The sequence below is a fragment of the Nannizzia gypsea genome, genomic scaffold (assembly GCF_000150975.2).
Source record: "Nannizzia gypsea CBS 118893 supercont1.4 genomic scaffold, whole genome shotgun sequence".
Taxonomy (NCBI): domain Eukaryota; kingdom Fungi; phylum Ascomycota; class Eurotiomycetes; order Onygenales; family Arthrodermataceae; genus Nannizzia; species Nannizzia gypsea.
Genome location: NW_003345198.1, coordinates 583,542 through 600,769, shown reverse-complemented (window position 1 = coordinate 600,769; position 17,228 = coordinate 583,542). Strand labels below are relative to the sequence as shown.

The following is a 17,228-nucleotide window of genomic DNA, read 5'->3' as shown; positions in this document are numbered from 1 at the left end:
CTGTTTTAAATGTTGCTGCCTTTTGCGCTCTGGCCTTGACAGGGCAAGCCTTGGTGGCTGTTGAGCCCTTCCAGCAGCCTTCTTGTGTATAATTACCATAGTTTTCATTATTATGCGAATAAGAATAAAAGAAACGTACCAGATGAGCCTTGCAATACGAGTCTCGATATCCACGCCCGTCTTCGTCCTTCACATGGTTGAATTTCGAGGCGTCACGTGAAGCTGCTGTCCAACAACGTCATCGTCAACATTTAAGAAAATCCCAACCACCAGACGAACTTAAGACAAGTTGGATTCTCTGGCCTTTTAGCCTTGGGAGTCAACCGAACAAGAGGGATGGTAGTTCATATTCCGGTATCATTATTATCTTTTAGCAACGACTGGGTTACACCCTGACAAACGCATGAATTCTGCTGCCTATGGCTTTGTTCATGACGTTCAGGATGCCAGAGTCTACCAAGCTAGAAGGTGGAGCTGCTTCTGCTCTTATAATTCTTTGATTTATCCTGGATATATAAAGACCGGCTACCCCCTTACTTATCACCACCTGGAGAAACACCGAATAAAGCTATCTTGAACGCTATGGCGGCTCCCACTCATACATACGGGCCAACATGCCTGCTTTACGAAGACGAAGGCAACACAGTTATCAAGGGCGGCCCAGGCGAAGTTATACCTCCACCACCTACCGTGCGAGCCCAGTTCTTCTATCTATCCTCGCTCCCAATCGATGACCCTTTAACACCAATAACTGCTCCCACTACCAACTCCAACACACAGCTACCTACGAGGCCATTTTCAAGTCGAGACAGTATAGCTCTGGAGGAAGCTTGGCAGGCTCTGCGGGCTGATTTCGAACGGGAGAACAAAAGTGATTCCAGGGCCTCTGGCTCGCGGGAAAGCACTTTGAAACTCCGGGGAATACCTCCGGCCGTAGAACGAAGCCGACGAGGGTCGGATGGCAAACTTATTAAGAACAGCAAAACACTCCCAACTTCCCGGTTACGGTCTGATGGGAAAGAGAATAGGAGGAGTTCACTGGGAGTTCGGGAGATATTCGTGGATGGCAGTGTTGTTGCCGGGAAGGATTCGATTTCCAATGTACCAAAACCTAGAAACGCCGACTCTGCGGACACCGAAACGCCAAAGCAACGACGAAGGACTCTTGGATCTTACGAAACCAGCGAAAAGCTGCAGAGGTGCCAGAATTCTCCCGCCCAGCCTATTCCTGGAACACCAACGAGAATTGGGACGCCATTTCAGAATGGCGACGATGGGAGAATGCGAGCTATGGCTGATACCAACGTTACTGGGTCTCCATTCATTCGAGCACCGATCAGAGATCGATCAGACTCTGTTGCTAGCACAACTTGGGGCAACGAAGATATACTTGAGAAAATGAAACGCCCTCCAAACGGAGATAGCAACGCTACCACACATTTGAAGGCAGCTTTAGAGTTAGAATACGAAACCAAGACCAAACTTCGAGACACACCTTCTCCAAAACAGGGCTCCCGGCCTTCATCTGCTGGCTCTGAAATCATCGACACAGGTGTGACAGTGACTGTGGGCGCTACGCGCCTTCATCTCGTAGAGCTGCCGAAACTACAGATGAAGCCAATTTACTGGAGCCCCATCAACGATATCTCGAGTGTGATTAGAGCAACTTGGTTTTACAAGAACACCATGCTTCCTGTAGAAACGGATCTCGCCAACCATCTGGAAGATGGCTACATGGACTTAAAACCCTGGACACAAACATGGCAAGATGAGCTTGATAGCTGCATGGAAAATGGTGCAGAGGCCGAAGAGAAAATCATTTACAAGCTCTGGCCTGAAGAGGTACCGAAGAAAGGAGACAAGGCCGGGCGTGAGTCGCCTGAAATGATGTCCGTCGGAAGCGCATACTTGTCACAGCGTGCAACGCATCTGGATTTCAGTGTAAATAGAGCCGCTGGCGGCATGGAGGGCCAGGTAGATACCGTACGGCAATTCAAATCTTCCAGTGTCATATACGTCAATGCGAAGGAGGCACAAATATTACGACCAAGCCTATTACCATCAGTTGCCCGGGGCCGAAGACCCCTAGGCCCTGTTCGAAAGGGCAGACAAATTGGTATCCCCGTTATACGAGGCTTCAGCCCGCAACTCTGGGATAAACTGCATCCGTCAAAATTCGTTTCTACAAACGCAAGGAATTTCGTGAAGATGCGGGAGATGGCCTCTAGGCCATCTGCTTCTCGCCGACAGATCTGCTATGCTTGTCAGATGGAGGATAAGAGGCAGGATGTCAGTGATCTTGTCTTGGTTATACATGGAATTGGCCAAAAACTATCCGAACGAGTTGAGAGTTTTCATTTCACCCATGCAATCAATGCTTTCCGAAAAGATGTGAATGCAGAGTTGAGTAGCGATGCAGTATGGCCACATATGCGTCCTGGTCAAGATAGCATAATGGTACTCCCTGTCAATTGGCGAACAACTCTATCTCTCGTCGAAGGTGCCGAGGAAAATATTTCAGCAGCTGAGGATCCTCATGCGAATGTATTTTCGTTAAAAGATATCACTCCAGACACCATTCCGGGAGTCCGAAATTTGATCAGCGACGTTATGCTTGACATTCCATACTATCTGTCTCATCATAAGCAGAAAATGGTACATGCGGTGGTCAGAGAAGCGAATCGAATATATCGGCTTTGGTGCCAGAATAACCCTGGTTTCCAGTCTCGTGGAAGGGTGCACATAATTGCCCATTCCCTGGGAACGGTAATGGCAATGGACATCTTGTCGCATCAACCGACTGTTCTTCCTTCCATAGATTTCTCTACCACTGAAATCAACGAGGCCATGTTTGAGTTTGATACCAAGAACCTATTCCTATGCGGTAGCCCTGTAGGCTTCTTCCTGCTTCTCAACAAGTCCGTTCTTCTTCCACGAAAAGGGCGGAATAAGCCCGGAATGGACCATGGTGAAGATGCAGGTCGCGGGATCGCTGGCCATGCTGGGAAATACGGATGTCTTGCAGTTGATAATATATACAACATCCTGAACGATACTGACCCTATTGCCTACCGTCTAAATGCAGCGGTAGATATTGACCTAGCCAATTCGCTCAAACCAAAGATTATACCCAGTTCGTCAACATCACTTTTACAAAGCATTACGAGTGTTTTCCGCTGGGGTTCAACATATACTACCGGTGCAACTGTTGGTAGCACCGCTCAGGGTATTGCAGCTACCATCTCCAAGCTTCCTTCAAACATCGAATTGGAGACTCATGATTTTACTCGCGAGGAAATCGCTGAAACACGCATGGCGCTTTTGAATGACAATGGACAAATAGATTTTTACCTCAATGTCGGTGGTGGTCCCTTGAATATTCAATATCTCAACATGCTTAGTGCACATAGCAGTTACTGGATACTGCAAGATTTTGTACGATTTATCGTCGTGGAAATTGGAAGAGTTCCCGGCAGAGACGGGGCATTGTTGGCGCTTAGAGCGGAGAAGAAAAAAGGTTGGAAAACGGCGAAATGATGATATTGTTATCATGAGTGAATATGCCTCAAGCTATGGCGTTGGTCACTGGAAAAGAAGAATGATAATTGGTGTTTATGGGAAGTATCCTGGAAGAAGCTTGTGAAAAAATATTTCTGGGTACTATATTTCATCATCTTCGGCTTATATGTATATAGGTAATATTGGATATAATCGCTTCGATTTCGGTTAATACTTATAACTGCTATTTAAAATAAATTCATCAATGGTCAAACCAACGGACCCATCATCAGAGCTTCAACTAACTGCCCCTTTTCAATAGAGCCAGAGCCAGGCTCAAGAACCAGCAATGCATTAGCCTTCGCCATGCTTCCAACCCTTGAGCTTCGCTGGCCTACGCCAGTAACACCGGTGCTTGTGGCAAGTAGCCGGCCGTCTTCGCTGGACGAGCCCACAATAGCACGGTGGTACTCTGTACGCTTGGGATCTTTGGGGATCGAGTGAGTCAGAGAAGCCTTAACCACTGGAAGTCCTCTCTGTGCCAACCCCATGGTCTTATGCAACGAGGGCAGCACGAATAGATTAAGCGTAACTAATGCCGAAGCAGGGTTGCCCGGAAGAGAGAATATAACCCTCGTCTCCCTCCGGTTCGAATCAGGAGAGCTAGGCTTGAACGGTATGGTTGCAAAAGTAGTTGGTTTACCTGGCTTCATTGACACTCGTCCGAAGTGTATGGTGCCTCCGAGCTGTCGTTCGATAGTAGGTTTCAGCAAGTCCAGTTCGCCCATTGAAACGCCGCCTGTGGTTATGATCACGTCTACGCCGGAAGGGTTTGATGATGATGAGCCACGTAAGGCGTCTCGAAGGAGTTCTTCCAGGTGTCCGGATGTATCCTTTGCGATACCCAGGTCAACGGTTGGGAACCCCCAAGACTTCAAGCATGAGATTAGAGAAGGACGATTTGAATCTCTGATTTGGCCGCCTGTAAGTTTGATGGCGTCGAAATGTTCAACCAGTTCGTCTCCGGTGCTAAGAACACCAATGCATGGCTTCTTGTACACCTTCACTGTCTTGGTACCGGTGGAAGCGAGTAGGCCGATCTCACCTCCTACGTCGGTGATGAGGTCTCCCTTTTGTAGGATTCTTGACCCAAGCTTGACATCGCTGCCTGGCTCACGAATGTTCTCTCCAATCTTGATATCTGCAGTCAGAATCTCGACAACAGCCTCTTCCTTGCCGTCGGGGGTAGTTGATACCAGCACCGTGTCTTCTACCATGACGACTGCATTGGCGTTATCTGGAAGCGGTGCTCCAGTAGTGATACGAGCAATGTTTCCAGGCGTGAGTGGTGGAGGCATGGAAGCTGCTTGGGCATGGGACACCGAAGCTACTGGGAACTGGCCCTTTGTGCTGACGTCTTCCCCTGAAGAAGCAGGGGCAATAACGGCGTACCCATCGACGATGCTTGCTCGATAGGCTGGAACAGCTTCTGCCGCAAAGACATCCTCGGCTATAACTGAGCCAACAAGCGAGATGTCTACGGGCACCTCAATAATGGTAGGATCGGGAGTATGCTCTGATATCAGATTGAGAGCGTCTTCCACGGAGATCATGGGGTATGGAGAGGTACGGTATCGTCTGGTTGGACCGGTAGCTGGATCATTAGAGCTCGGTCTATCCGCTGCAGTCGTATGGGCTTTGGGTATAACGTGTCCATGTCCATGTCCATGGTGACAGTGGTGATGTCCTCCATCCTGCTTTGAAGATACAGTTGTTTGGCTAGCTATCCCCGCTTCTTTCTCTAGCTTCTGAATGCCGCCGGCATGTAGAGACCTTGAATCAGCGCCTTCTGCCTGGGCACATGCATGGGGCAGTAGTTTGATCACTGCTTCAACGCATTCTTTGGCGCCTTTGGGGGATCCGGGAACCGTGATGATAATTGACTTGTGTCGTACTCCTGCTACGGGCCTTGACATCATAGCAACTAAATCTTCATTAGTATATAGACATGGCGATGTATCGGAAGGCATCTTACACGGTGTGATCTCCAATGAAGTAGATAGTATTGCATGCCTATACCCGCAGTTAGAATCTGTCGGTTTGATACATAACTACGGCAGTCCACCTACACAAGCCCAGAAGCATGTCGATGAATTAAAGGCAAAACAGCCTAGAAACCGTCAGTATCTCCATATCTATACCATGATATTCTTGTAGTAGTAGTTGTTCTATAGAAGGCAGAAAGTAGCCCACCTCAGGCGTATGATCCTTAACAGCGAACCCCGTCCCGCCAGAGGTGATGATGAGATTGAAGTGATCATTTCCATCGGACCAGCGAGAGATATGCCGCTGAATTTCAAGCACGCTGTCCGGAACGATGGCGATAGTGGGCTTCTCCCACCTGTCACTGTGCTGGCTGAAGAGCTCTGTCAAGACGCCGCCTACTCTGTCAGTGGAAGGGTCATGGGCAGCAGTGTCTGAGACGACGAGGATAGCTGCCTTAAACTTGTTGTCTCCCATTGCAAGATGTTATCTCGTAGATATATATTGTATTTATGTCCTTTGGTCTGCTTGATGGCGTGAGTCGTAGTTAGTTTGGTTCCTCCGCAGTTTCAGGTGTTTAGTTTGCCGGTTAACTAGCAGGGGTGGTCTGATATTAAGTAACGAATGGCTCGCTTTCAGCAAGCATAGCATCGAATATCGTCTTCAAGAGAGATGTATTGGCTAAATATTCGAAATACAAGGCTAACCTATTATTTTACATCCACACCGTCAGGCCCTCGGGTCAGCAACGAGGAAGAAGAGAGGACGAGCTCCCTTTCCCCCATGCCGCCAGGGCCTGTTGACTGACCGAATGCACTCTATGTATGCGAACGAATTAAAACAAAAAAAAAGAAGTAGTAGAATACCGAACGCCCATGCCGTGGTGAAAAAGGCATGTTGATAATAAAGAGGACCAAGAGGATCAACGAAACAGTCGCGGGAGGGACGGGAGAAGGAGGAATTTATGCATGAAGGCCCCCAGGAGCTAGATGGATGGGGAGGTGGTATATTTATCATTAACCAAAATCACAACACGATCAGGCCATGTATAGCGTTCACTTAAATTCGTTCGCCTTTCCGGCCACAAGCAGACCGAGAATAAGACCGAAAAGACCGAGGATAGAGCTGAAGATCTCGATGACGAGGATCTTGACGAATCTGGACGGTTGTGTTAGCAAACAGAGCATACGGTGGTGAGTTCAAAGTAGACGACGTACAAGCTGGAATCAGCGGCATCAGCCAAGGCAGCACTACTTCCGTTGATACCGACTGCAACGCCACAGATGAGGTTGCAGGATCCGACGATGAGACCGCCCCAGAAGAGAGCGTAGCCGGTGTACAGGTTGCTGCCTGAGTAGAGGTTCTCTTCGGAGACGTAGGAGAGTTTCGAGGAGAAGACGATGGACATGATGACGCCGTAGATGGCGACGACTTCGCAGAAGATGATGGAGATCAAATTCTTGGTTCGTATCCTGGGAGCTCTAACACCGCCGCCGATGATGGAGGAGCCTGTGACGAAGATACCCCTATATATACCCAGATGATTAGGCACAGCTGAAGGTAGATGAGGTTTGGGGAGAGAATAAGTTATGCTGACCATGCTGCGCCGACGACTGATAGACCAACACACAGTCCAATGCCTATGTTTGCGAAAGCGTATGGGGAGACGGTTTCGAGGAAGAGGCCGACCTGGATGGAGCTGTTAGCTGGATACAGATGCTTAAACAAACAGGACGTCTGGGACAGAACTCACGTTGAATGCCTCGCCCTCGCCATTGAAGAGCATATCTAGACGCAACGGTCAGCCATCCCCCTTGAAGCTGTAGCTGTAGAAGCAGAACGTACACAGGCCGACAACCGTCAGGGCGACGGTCAGGCCGCCCAGGCCGTGGTAGTAGCTGTAGGCCATCCTTGCCTCTCGCTCGAGCGATGCACCAGGACGTCGACGGCGACGCAGGAAGAAACGAAGCAAAGAGCAGCTGCTGACGACTTGTCGTAAGGCGTTGAAGGTCGCTCGTCGATCGTGGCTTGCGTCCTTTGCTCTGCTCTGCGTTGCTGCTGGTGTTGATGTTGTTTCTTCCTGTTGCTCTGCGAAAGCGACGAGAGAAGTCGAAGCGTTTCCGTTGCTTCTGCCGGTCGTGATTGGGTGGAATTCCGCGCGGGTAAAAAGTGTTATTTTCGTTGGTCGACGGCCCTTTTTTTCCCTTACCAAGGAGCTTTCCCCCCCTTTGCTTTGCGCGCTTGAAGGGAAATAGAAAAAGAAGGTCAAGAGACGGTGTTTCTTTTTTTCTGTCTGCTGCTACGGGGGTTTCTTCTTCTTGGTGTTGTTTATTAAATATCCTTTGACACTGCGGGTTTACGAGGTTTACGACTGTTTTGTTTGCTTGGTGGATAGATAACTAGACGGCCTCGATATCAAGACCGAACCCGGCGCCCCCCCCCTTGAACGACAGCAGAAGATGGCCTCCCAGTCGCAGGTAGGGTCGTATTCGAACCCGCTGAAGAAGTTTAAGTGAGTTTCTGGACGCTGGGCTGCGGTGGTTTGGAGACGAGATGAAAACTGACCGGGAGGCGTTAGATTGGTGTTTCTCGGTGAACAGAGCGGTATGCAGATCGGATGGGATAGAGGGGTGGTGCAGTGTATTATGGACGACGGACTGACGGAGAGACAGTTGGAAAGACGTCGTTGATTACGCGGTTCATGTACGATTCATTCGACAACACGTACCAGGCGACTATAGGGATTGATTTCCTCTCCAAGGTGCGATATCCTGCTGCCTGGTTGATTCAAAGATCAAAGAAGGACGGGCACAGAATAAGAATGAGAAGGAGAAAAAAGACTGACGGGAACAGACGATGTACCTAGAAGACCGGACGGTGCGCCTCCAGCTATGGGACACGGCAGGCCAGGAGCGGTTCCGCTCGCTGATACCGTCCTATATCCAGAACTCGAACGTGGCGGTGGTGGTATACGACATCTCGAACGCAAAGTCCTTCCAGAACACACGGAAATGGGTAGACGACGTCCGTGACGAGCGAGGGAACGACGTTATCATTGCTCTGGTCGGCAACAAGACCGATCTCAACGACAAGCGGGAGGTCACCACCGAGCAAGGGGAGGAAGAGGCGAAGAAGAACGGGCTGATGTTCATCGAGACGAGTGCGAAGCTCGGCCACAACGTGAAGAACCTGTTCAAGAAGATCGCTCAGGCGCTGCCGGGCATGGAGGGAGAGACTCCCAACACTGACAACCAGAGTATGTCTGACTCCTGGCTCCAAACGATCCCTTGATACTGACTGACCGACCTGCTGCAGTGATTGATGTGAGCATCAACCCGACGAAGCCGGTGAGCAACGACGCCTGCGCCTGCTAGAACCCGCCATCTATCTACCTACCTTTCGACCTGCTACGACGGTAACCATGATCTCTTCACCTGTCGACCGTCACCACCACTGCTTAAGTGGCTACTCCGACGCCCACGCCCATGCCTACGCCCTGCATATCAAACATGCATCAAGACTGTAACACCGCTCCAACGCTGAGCCTGCATCCCATCCACCCTCCAGACCTTCATCTTGCCTGCATCTTAGTATCTACTTGTCCTTCTCTTCTTAATATACCATGCCTCTGCCATGCACCAACTAGTCTATAAATAATACAGCTATCAGAACGCCTCGCATCCACCTAGAAGGCCAAAGGGCCCGTATCCCGCTCCGTCGCACCCGAGCGCATAACTCATAACTTCTGCATAACCAAGCAATAGATAATAAATATACTCTCGCTTTGAATAACTGCCCAAACTACTGTAACTTCGATCACTATCACCGTCGACTTGTCAACTTCTACTAGCGAACTTGGGCATGGACACCCTGGAGCGATCACCCGCTTGGCAAGGTCGCTTCGAACGAGTAGAATCAGCGATTTGATCCTTCATCTTAACGACCTTGCCTTAGTTTAAATAAATAGCAAGAATAAGAAGAATAAGTAAGATAGTTTCCTCGGGCTCGGTCGAAAAGTTCGTTCGTTCCTCGGGCTGCCGGAGGATTTTCGCTCCACCAGGTTTGACGTCGAGTTGCTCTTCTTCTTCCTCTTTTCATACTCTCGATCTTCAGACTCTGTATTCTCTATCTTCGTCGTCTGCTTCTTCTTCTTCTCTCGCTGTTCGCCTCAATACGCGGTTGATGAGCGACCATGGGCTTCTTATCGTTCCGGTTCCTCCGCGCGCCGCGGCCGCAGGTAAGTGAAAGCGACGCTGAGCGTTGGACGCCGGCATCTGCTCTCGTGACGCTGTCGAGAGATACCTAACTAACCGACGCACTCGCAGTCCTTCCTATACATCATGAGCCTGCAGACGGGCGCCACGCTGATTGCGCTGTCAATGCTGCTTAACAAGCTCATCGGCATCTACGGTCTCCTCTCGATCCTGACGGGCTTCGAGCTGTCGCCCGTGCAGCTGTCGATGTACATCTACTCCATGCTCGCGCTGGGCCTCACCATCTTCCTGACGCCGTACATACGCAAACAAGCACCGCTGCAGTGTCTGGCGCTGGCATGGTTCTACCTTATCGATAGCGTGGTGAACGCAGCCTACACTGCCGGGTTCGCCGTGACGTGGTTCCAGATGATTTCGGAGCCCTCGGCGAGAGGGCCTGGCGGGTCGACGATGAAGGAGACTGCTGGGTTTGCGGGTGGGAGGCCACACAGCAAGCGGTACAGTGTGTCGTTTGATACGGCGGACGGCATGCCGCTGGCTACGACGTCAACGAGTGCGAAGTCGGCTGGTTCGGCGCTGGAGGACGGCATGCTGCAGCCTGAGAGCTTGCCTAGTCTAGCCATCATATGTGTGCTGTGGATGGTGCGGCTGTACTTTGTCTTTGTGATGATGGCCTTTGCAAGACAGTGTCTGAAGCTGCATGCCTTTTACCGTCGGTCCGAACACCAGCAGCATCAACATCAGCATCAACGCAATGGCTCCACGGCCAGCACGGCAGACTATCCCGATACCAACCCCAACCCTTTCCTGCCTGACTGCCCCGACGGCCAGGGCTGGAAGGGCAAGCTGGGCCGTGCCATGGTCTCTGTCGGTAGAGGCTACTGGCTCGACCGCAACGAAGACGACGACTGGATGTTTGGCGTCAACCGGCGTTTCAACTCGAGCTACCGCATGGTCCCGACGGAGAGCAGTGGCCCCGTCGAGAGAGAGAGACGGCGTCGGTCAGGCACCGGTCCCCCCATGCCTGCTCCAAGCGTGCTGCAGGCCGTGGTCGTGCCCCTGACGCCCTCGACGCAGCCGCCGAACCACTCCCTGCCGCAGTCCCCTGCTACTTCGAACTTTAGGCCCGGCACTGTCCCGCCGCTGAAGATGTACGGCCAGCCTCAGGACGAGCGGGAGTTTTGACCTAAAACACCAACCTCAACCTCAACTTTTGCTTGAGTATATATACCCTGTTCGTCCTTATCAATGGACGTAACAATACCTGTACATCGCATCGACATCGACATCGACATCGACATGTTTAATTCTTGGACTACGCACACACGCAACAGCATAGCGAACCGGCTACTCCTGACCTTCTTCTTGTTCTTGTTCTTCTCTTCTTCTTCTTCTTCTTCTTCTTTGGGCGTTCACGGGTCATCTTTTGCCTAGGGATGGGTCTTTCTTACTCTCTGTCTTCTTATCTTACTGCTATCACTATCATGACCAACCATTTACTACTTACGTGAGGCTCTATCAACCACTCAATGTATAGAAACTATCACCATGACCACCACCACTACTACTACTGCTACACTACTACTTCCTACTCCTACTGACAAATCACTTCTTACTAATTGTAATGTCTTCTATATCTGTCTCTATCTCTGTGCAGGCCTTAGCATTCTCTAGCTGGGCCGAGGGTGATCACGCAATAGAACATGCAAATGCCGCACTTAGCAACAGCTGAACCTGTTCTTTTCTTCTTCTGCAGTTCGTCTCTTTTTCTTCTTATTTTCTGCTTCTTTTCTGTGACTTTCCTGCATGCTTGTCTCGACCGAGATCCTTCCAGAGTGAAAATATCAGGACATAAAGACAAACCTCAAGTCTTTCTCTCTCTTTATTCTTCTTCTTCTTCTTCTTCTTCTTCCTCGACCAGTGAGAGAAAGAGAATTACCAAGAAGAGCCGAGTTTGCGCTGTTTGCAGATGTCGTGATCAGAGCCCCAAGTCACCTGATAACCGAGCCTAAAAGGGAAAGTCTTTGGCCGCTTTTTCTCTTCTTCTTCTTCTTGACTTCAACTTCAGCTTCGAACTTCAACTTCACCTTCATCGCTGGTGATAGTCTTGCTGGCGTCTTCGGCGGTCGTCCTGGTGCGTTGGGAGGTAAGTGAGCGCGTGGGTGGTGGCATTGAGGTGTTCCCTTACTAATGCAGATCTAGATCCAACTAGTGAAGACGAACTCGACCGGGGGGAAGCTCGACAGAGCCATTGACGACGACCATGGCCAGCATAGCCACCGCAGCAGAAGCTGGTACGTCTATCATGAGCTGTTCTGGCTGAAGGGGAGGCTTTGCTTTCTTCCTTGAGCTGTTCTCTTGCTGGTCGTTGATATCTAGATGTGATGGGGCTGACATGGGGTTGATTACTAGTGGCAAGAGTGGCATACCTCTCCAGCGATGTAGTGCTCTCAGTCCAGCCGACGAAGGAGACAGACTCAGTCTTCTCTGGCACTCTCAACAGCCTAGCTCAGCAGCAGGTCAAGAATGTGGTATCAGATGCTGTTCCGGAGGTAAGAATGATAACATACATACCCTTGTACTTTATACATCTAGCTAGCCCCCCCGGTCAGTTTCAAGCCAAGCTAATACCAAGCAGGTACGCCCAGTGCGCCACAATGAGGACCCCCTGCTATCAGCATACCACCCCCTACAGGAGGGCCAGACAGTCTCAGTCACGACAACGTCAACCGTCTTGCTGGCTGCCATACCTCACCTCTACAGACTGGCAAACTACTCCATAGTCATTCATGTGCATCTGGAACCATCGCAGTTCGCAGACTACTCCGTCATAAGCTCCATTCGACAATGCGGGTTCTCCTTCCTCCATTCAGAGACCCTGCAGGAGGCTCACGATATCGCTCTTACTGCCCATGCCCTCGCCCTGACTTCGGGTAAGGGAGTCATTCATTTCTTTGACCTGCGTAACTCGGCAAAGGATCAGCCGGTCGTGGCAGAGGATGCTGCGTTTGTCAAGGATATACTCGAAGTCAGCCCCGTCAGAGCTACTCATACGCCCGTGGATGTGCCTCAGACCATCTATGCGGACTCAGGGAGGGTCGCCATGGTCACTGATCAGGGCTTTGGAGGACCAGCCATCAGCCCCGGTGCTGCTGCTGATACTACTGCTGCCACCGACTCTGCTCTCCCTATCCCATCCCCAAAGTCAGCAATTCACAGCGTTGAACCTTCGTCAGTTGGCTCCTCGCGACGGGGCAGTATTCTCGAAAGCCATGTTCCCAGCTCATCTGCTACTACGGCTGAGACAGTTACGGCCCGCCCAGTTGATGCATCAGACATCTTCCAGATAGTAAGCATCATCTGGGATGCTTTCTCGGCCAGAGTAGGTCGCAATTACCATGCCATCGAGTACTCGGGGCCACAAAACGCAAAATTGGCACTGTTCGTCTTTGGATCAACAGGCGTGTTTGTCGATACCCTCAACGACCCAACTCACAAGGATGAATTCAAGGATGTGGGCATCATCACTGCCAGACTCTACCGTCCCTGGATAGGCAGCCAGATACTCCGTGCTGTACCAGACTCGGTCGAGCGCATAGCTGTGCTTGAACAAGTTCGCAAGACCACCAAATGGGGCCCGTCTTTCCTTGACCTCTTATCTAGCATGTCACAGCCCCCATCCAGCACTAGACCTACACCAACCCTCGTAGGCTACAGACTCGGATATGTAGAACCCGCAACAGCCTCCCAAGCAGTCAGAGGCGTCATCCAGAACCTCACACTAGAGACACCTATTCAGAGCCTCGACATAGGCAGCGAGACCATCCCCACGCCAGATGCCCAGCTTCAACAGCCCAGCCATGAAAATGCATACACCAAGATCCTGAACCAGCTGTTCAGTGACCGCTTGTACATTGCCAACCAGCTTGGTTCGCAGGACGCAGGTATCTCCGCCACCATCGCTGCTTCACCAGAGTACGGCTTTGGGTCCCTGCTCGCTAGAAAGGAGCGTCGTACCAACCTCAAGAATGATGTCGAGGAAGCTGTTCGAGCCAATGGATTCAAGAACGAGACCTCCAAACAGCTCCTGTCCAAGTGGGCTTTGAACGAAGCAAACCCCGCCAAAGCCAACCAGATTGCTCCAGATGTCATCGCCGCCTTGACAGAAGATGGATCCAGCCCAGCCGAAGAACTGCTTCAGTCCAAGGAACTATTCTTCAAGGAGGCCCAATGGCTCATCGGCTCCGATGCATGGGCGTATGACCTTGGAAATTCCGGAGTCCACCACGTTCTTGCTTCAAATAAGAACGTCAACATGCTCATCATCGACTCCCAGCCATACTCCCAGAGAACGGCTGCGGACCCCACACGCCGCAAGAAGGATATCGGTCTCTACGCGATGAACTTTGGCCATGCATATGTTGCTTCAGTCGCAGTGTACAGCTCATATACCCAGGTCTTGCAAGCCATTGCAGAAGCAGAACAGTACAATGGGCCTTCAGTAGTTGTTGCTTACCTACCGTATCATAAAGAAAGCGACTCCCCCCTCACTGTATTGCAAGAGACTAAGAAGGCAGTGGAAGCTGGCTACTGGCCTCTTTACAGATGGAATCCCGAAAACGCTGAAAAGGGTCAGCCTAATTTCTCGCTGGATTCAGAGAGGATTAGAAGAGAACTAGAAGAGTTTCTTCGTAGGGATAATCAGCTCACTCAGCTGATGGGTCGTGAACCCAAGTTTGCTGCAAGTTTGTCTGAGTCATACGGCAGTGAAGTGCGAGCGCTGAAGAAGAGAGCTGCGAAGAAAGCGTATGATCAGCTCATGGAGGGCTTGCTTGGTGCTCCCCTTACCGTCCTGTTTGCATCTGATAACGGTAACGGCGAGAATCTGGCCAGAAGACTGGCTAATCGCGGCAAAGCCCGTGGCCTCAAGACCATGGTCATGGCCATGGACGATTATCCGATCGAAGACTTGTCGAGGGAAGAGAACATTGTCTTGATCACTAGTACAGCAGGCCAGGGAGAGCTGCCACAGAATGGACGCGGGTTCTGGGAAACAGTCAAGGATGCAGGAGATCTCGACCTGAGCTCTATCAATTATTCCGTTTTTGGTCTGGGTGATAGCCATTACTGGCCTCGAAAGGAAGACAAGCTATACTACAACAAGCCTGCCAAAGATTTGGATGCCCGTCTTTCCTTCCTGGGCGGTAAGAAGCTGGCTGATGTCGGTCTAGGAGATGACCAGGATCCAGACGGTTATCAGACCGGATATCAAGAGTGGGAGCCAAAGATCTGGAAGGCTCTAGGGGTAGACAACGTTGAAGGACTGCCTGATGAGCCTGCACCCCTGACCAACGAAGATATCAAGATCCAATCCAACTATCTTCGAGGAACTATCGCCGAGGGCCTGCTTGATGAGTCTACTGGTGCTCTCGCAGAGAGTGACCTGCAATTGACCAAGTTTCACGGAACTTACATGCAAGATGACCGAGACTTGAGAGATGAGCGAAAAGCCCAGGGTCTCGAGCCGAAGTACAGCTTCATGATCCGCTGTCGTCTCGCAGGTGGTGTAGCAACCCCTTCGCAATGGCTACAGATGGACGAAATCAGTAGCGCACAGGGCAACGAGACTATGAAACTTACTACCAGACAAACATTCCAGTTCCATGGTGTTGTCAAGGGGAAACTGCGAGCAGCTATGCAGGCGATCAACCGTGCTTTGATGTCTACTATCGCCGCATGCGGAGACGTGAACAGAAACGTCATGTGCAGCAGTCTTCCTGAACTATCTACATACCACCGTGAAGTCCATGCCGTATCAAAACTCATCAGCGACCACCTTCTTCCAGCAACCACCGCATATCATGAAATCTGGCTAAAAGATGAGAACGATAAGAAGGTACAGGTTGCTGGAGACGCCGTCGTTGATCATGAGCCGCTTTATGGACCGACGTATCTTCCTCGAAAATTCAAGATTACAATTGCTATACCACCGCATAACGATACTGATGTATACGCACATGACATAGGCCTCATCGCAATTAAGGGATCAGACGGCCACCTGGAAGGATTCAACGTCCTTGTCGGTGGTGGTATGGGTGTCACTCATAACAACAAAAAGACATATCCTCGAACGGGCAGTATGCTAGGCTACGTCCCTGCCAAAGACACGCATATCGTCTGTGAGAAGATCATGCTCGTACAGCGTGATCACGGTGATAGGAAAAACCGCAAGCATGCCCGAATGAAATACACAGTCGATGACATGGGCGTCGACGTCTTCAAGGGGAAAGTCGAAGACTTGCTTCCCGAGGGTCTCCGATTCTCTGAACCCCGTCCGTTCAAGTTCGACTCTAACGTCGATACTTTCGGCTGGATCAAGGACGAAACAGGTCTTAACCACTTCACCTGCTTTATCGAGAACGGCCGCGTAGAAGACACATCCGACTTCCTAATGAGAACCGGTCTCCGAGAACTCGCCAAATTGAACAAAGGCGAATTCCGCCTCACGGGAAACCAGCACGTTATCATCTCCAATATCAAAGACGAAGATCTACCGCAGGTCAAAGCCCTGATGGCAAAATATAAGCTCGACAACACTTCCTTCAGTGGCCTTCGTCTCTCCTCTTCAGCATGCGTTGCATTCCCTACCTGCGGCCTTGCAATGGCTGAATCAGAAAGATACCTACCAATTCTCATCACGAAGATAGAATCGTATCTAGAGGAGAATGGTCTTTCGCGAGAAAGCATCGTCATGCGAATGACTGGTTGCCCCAACGGATGCGCTAGACCTTGGCTAGCGGAAGTTGCCTTTGTGGGCAAGGCGTATGGAGCCTATAATATGTATCTTGGCGGAGGATACCATGGTCAGCGATTAAACAAGCTATACCGCTCTTCTATCAAGGAAGCTGAAATTCTTGATATCATGAAGACCTTGTTGAAGAGGTATGCTCTTGAGCGCCAGACGGATGGAGAGCAGCCAGAGAGATTTGGCGATTGGTGTATTCGTGCTGGTATCATCAAGGAGACCACTGAAGGCAAATACTTCCACGAAGGGGTAAGTTGAGCCTCAACCTATTCTTCCTGACATCACATCATGCTAACTATGAATTTCGTTACTCTAGGTTGCTGAAGACGAAGAGTAGAATATAAAATGCTTTTCTTTTTGGGTATCCCTTGGCCATTTTAGACAGAGTTCCGGGTTTCTACTATTTATTCCCCTTTCCTACCATCTATGGCGTCGTTTAGGAATCTAAAAAGGAAGTCCTGGTGTGGTGGTTTCTTGTTTGTACTTTAAAAATGGTTTTCCTCTTATCATGCTAGCTACCGGCCAAGTTTCTTCGTGCTATCAAGACAGCAGTTCCAGTCATAACTATAACCTCCTGGCTAGAGGAACGGGTACCGACGCAATGAAGTTATATATAACTGTCACCACAAAGGTCTGAGTGCCCGTATCGTGTTCAACTCACTGCGGCC

General features: G+C 50.4%; 6 protein-coding genes across 6 annotated transcripts; 4 read left to right on the top strand and 2 right to left on the bottom strand.

The window, feature by feature from the left end:
* Window positions 1-582: 582 nt before the first annotated feature.
* On the top strand, window positions 583-3,537 carry MGYG_04866 (DDHD domain-containing protein; the record flags this gene model as incomplete). Its single annotated transcript, XM_003172231.1, has 1 exon — window positions 583-3,537. The coding sequence occupies one exon, from the start codon at window positions 583-585 to the stop codon at window positions 3,535-3,537; it is 2,955 nt and encodes a 984-aa protein (XP_003172279.1).
* A 230-nt stretch (window positions 3,538-3,767) lies between these two features.
* MGYG_04865 (molybdenum cofactor synthesis protein cinnamon) lies at window positions 3,768-6,018 on the bottom strand (the record flags this gene model as incomplete). The annotated part of the gene is made up of 4 exons (XM_003172230.1): window positions 3,768-5,482; window positions 5,534-5,571; window positions 5,628-5,668; window positions 5,752-6,018. The coding sequence occupies 4 exons, from the start codon at window positions 6,016-6,018 to the stop codon at window positions 3,768-3,770; spliced, it is 2,061 nt and encodes a 686-aa protein (XP_003172278.1).
* A 578-nt stretch (window positions 6,019-6,596) lies between these two features.
* Window positions 6,597-7,450, bottom strand: MGYG_04864 (vacuolar ATP synthase proteolipid subunit; the record flags this gene model as incomplete). Its single annotated transcript, XM_003172229.1, has 5 exons — window positions 6,597-6,699; window positions 6,759-7,067; window positions 7,139-7,230; window positions 7,295-7,329; window positions 7,387-7,450. The coding sequence occupies 5 exons, from the start codon at window positions 7,448-7,450 to the stop codon at window positions 6,597-6,599; spliced, it is 603 nt and encodes a 200-aa protein (XP_003172277.1).
* Window positions 7,451-8,000: 550 nt separating this feature from the next.
* Window positions 8,001-8,915, top strand: MGYG_04863 (GTP-binding protein ryh1; the record flags this gene model as incomplete). The annotated part of the gene is made up of 5 exons (XM_003172228.1): window positions 8,001-8,053; window positions 8,120-8,145; window positions 8,214-8,302; window positions 8,395-8,797; window positions 8,857-8,915. 5 exons carry the CDS (start codon window positions 8,001-8,003, stop codon window positions 8,913-8,915), a joined length of 630 nt encoding a protein of 209 aa, XP_003172276.1.
* An 818-nt stretch (window positions 8,916-9,733) lies between these two features.
* Window positions 9,734-10,940, top strand: MGYG_04862 (hypothetical protein; the record flags this gene model as incomplete). Its single annotated transcript, XM_003172227.1, has 2 exons — window positions 9,734-9,778; window positions 9,867-10,940. 2 exons carry the CDS (start codon window positions 9,734-9,736, stop codon window positions 10,938-10,940), a joined length of 1,119 nt encoding a protein of 372 aa, XP_003172275.1.
* Window positions 10,941-12,018: 1,078 nt separating this feature from the next.
* MGYG_04861 (sulfite reductase subunit beta) lies at window positions 12,019-16,897 on the top strand (the record flags this gene model as incomplete). Its single annotated transcript, XM_003172226.1, has 4 exons — window positions 12,019-12,049; window positions 12,168-12,307; window positions 12,394-16,809; window positions 16,877-16,897. The coding sequence occupies 4 exons, from the start codon at window positions 12,019-12,021 to the stop codon at window positions 16,895-16,897; spliced, it is 4,608 nt and encodes a 1,535-aa protein (XP_003172274.1).
* Between the last annotated feature and the right edge of the window lie 331 nt (window positions 16,898-17,228).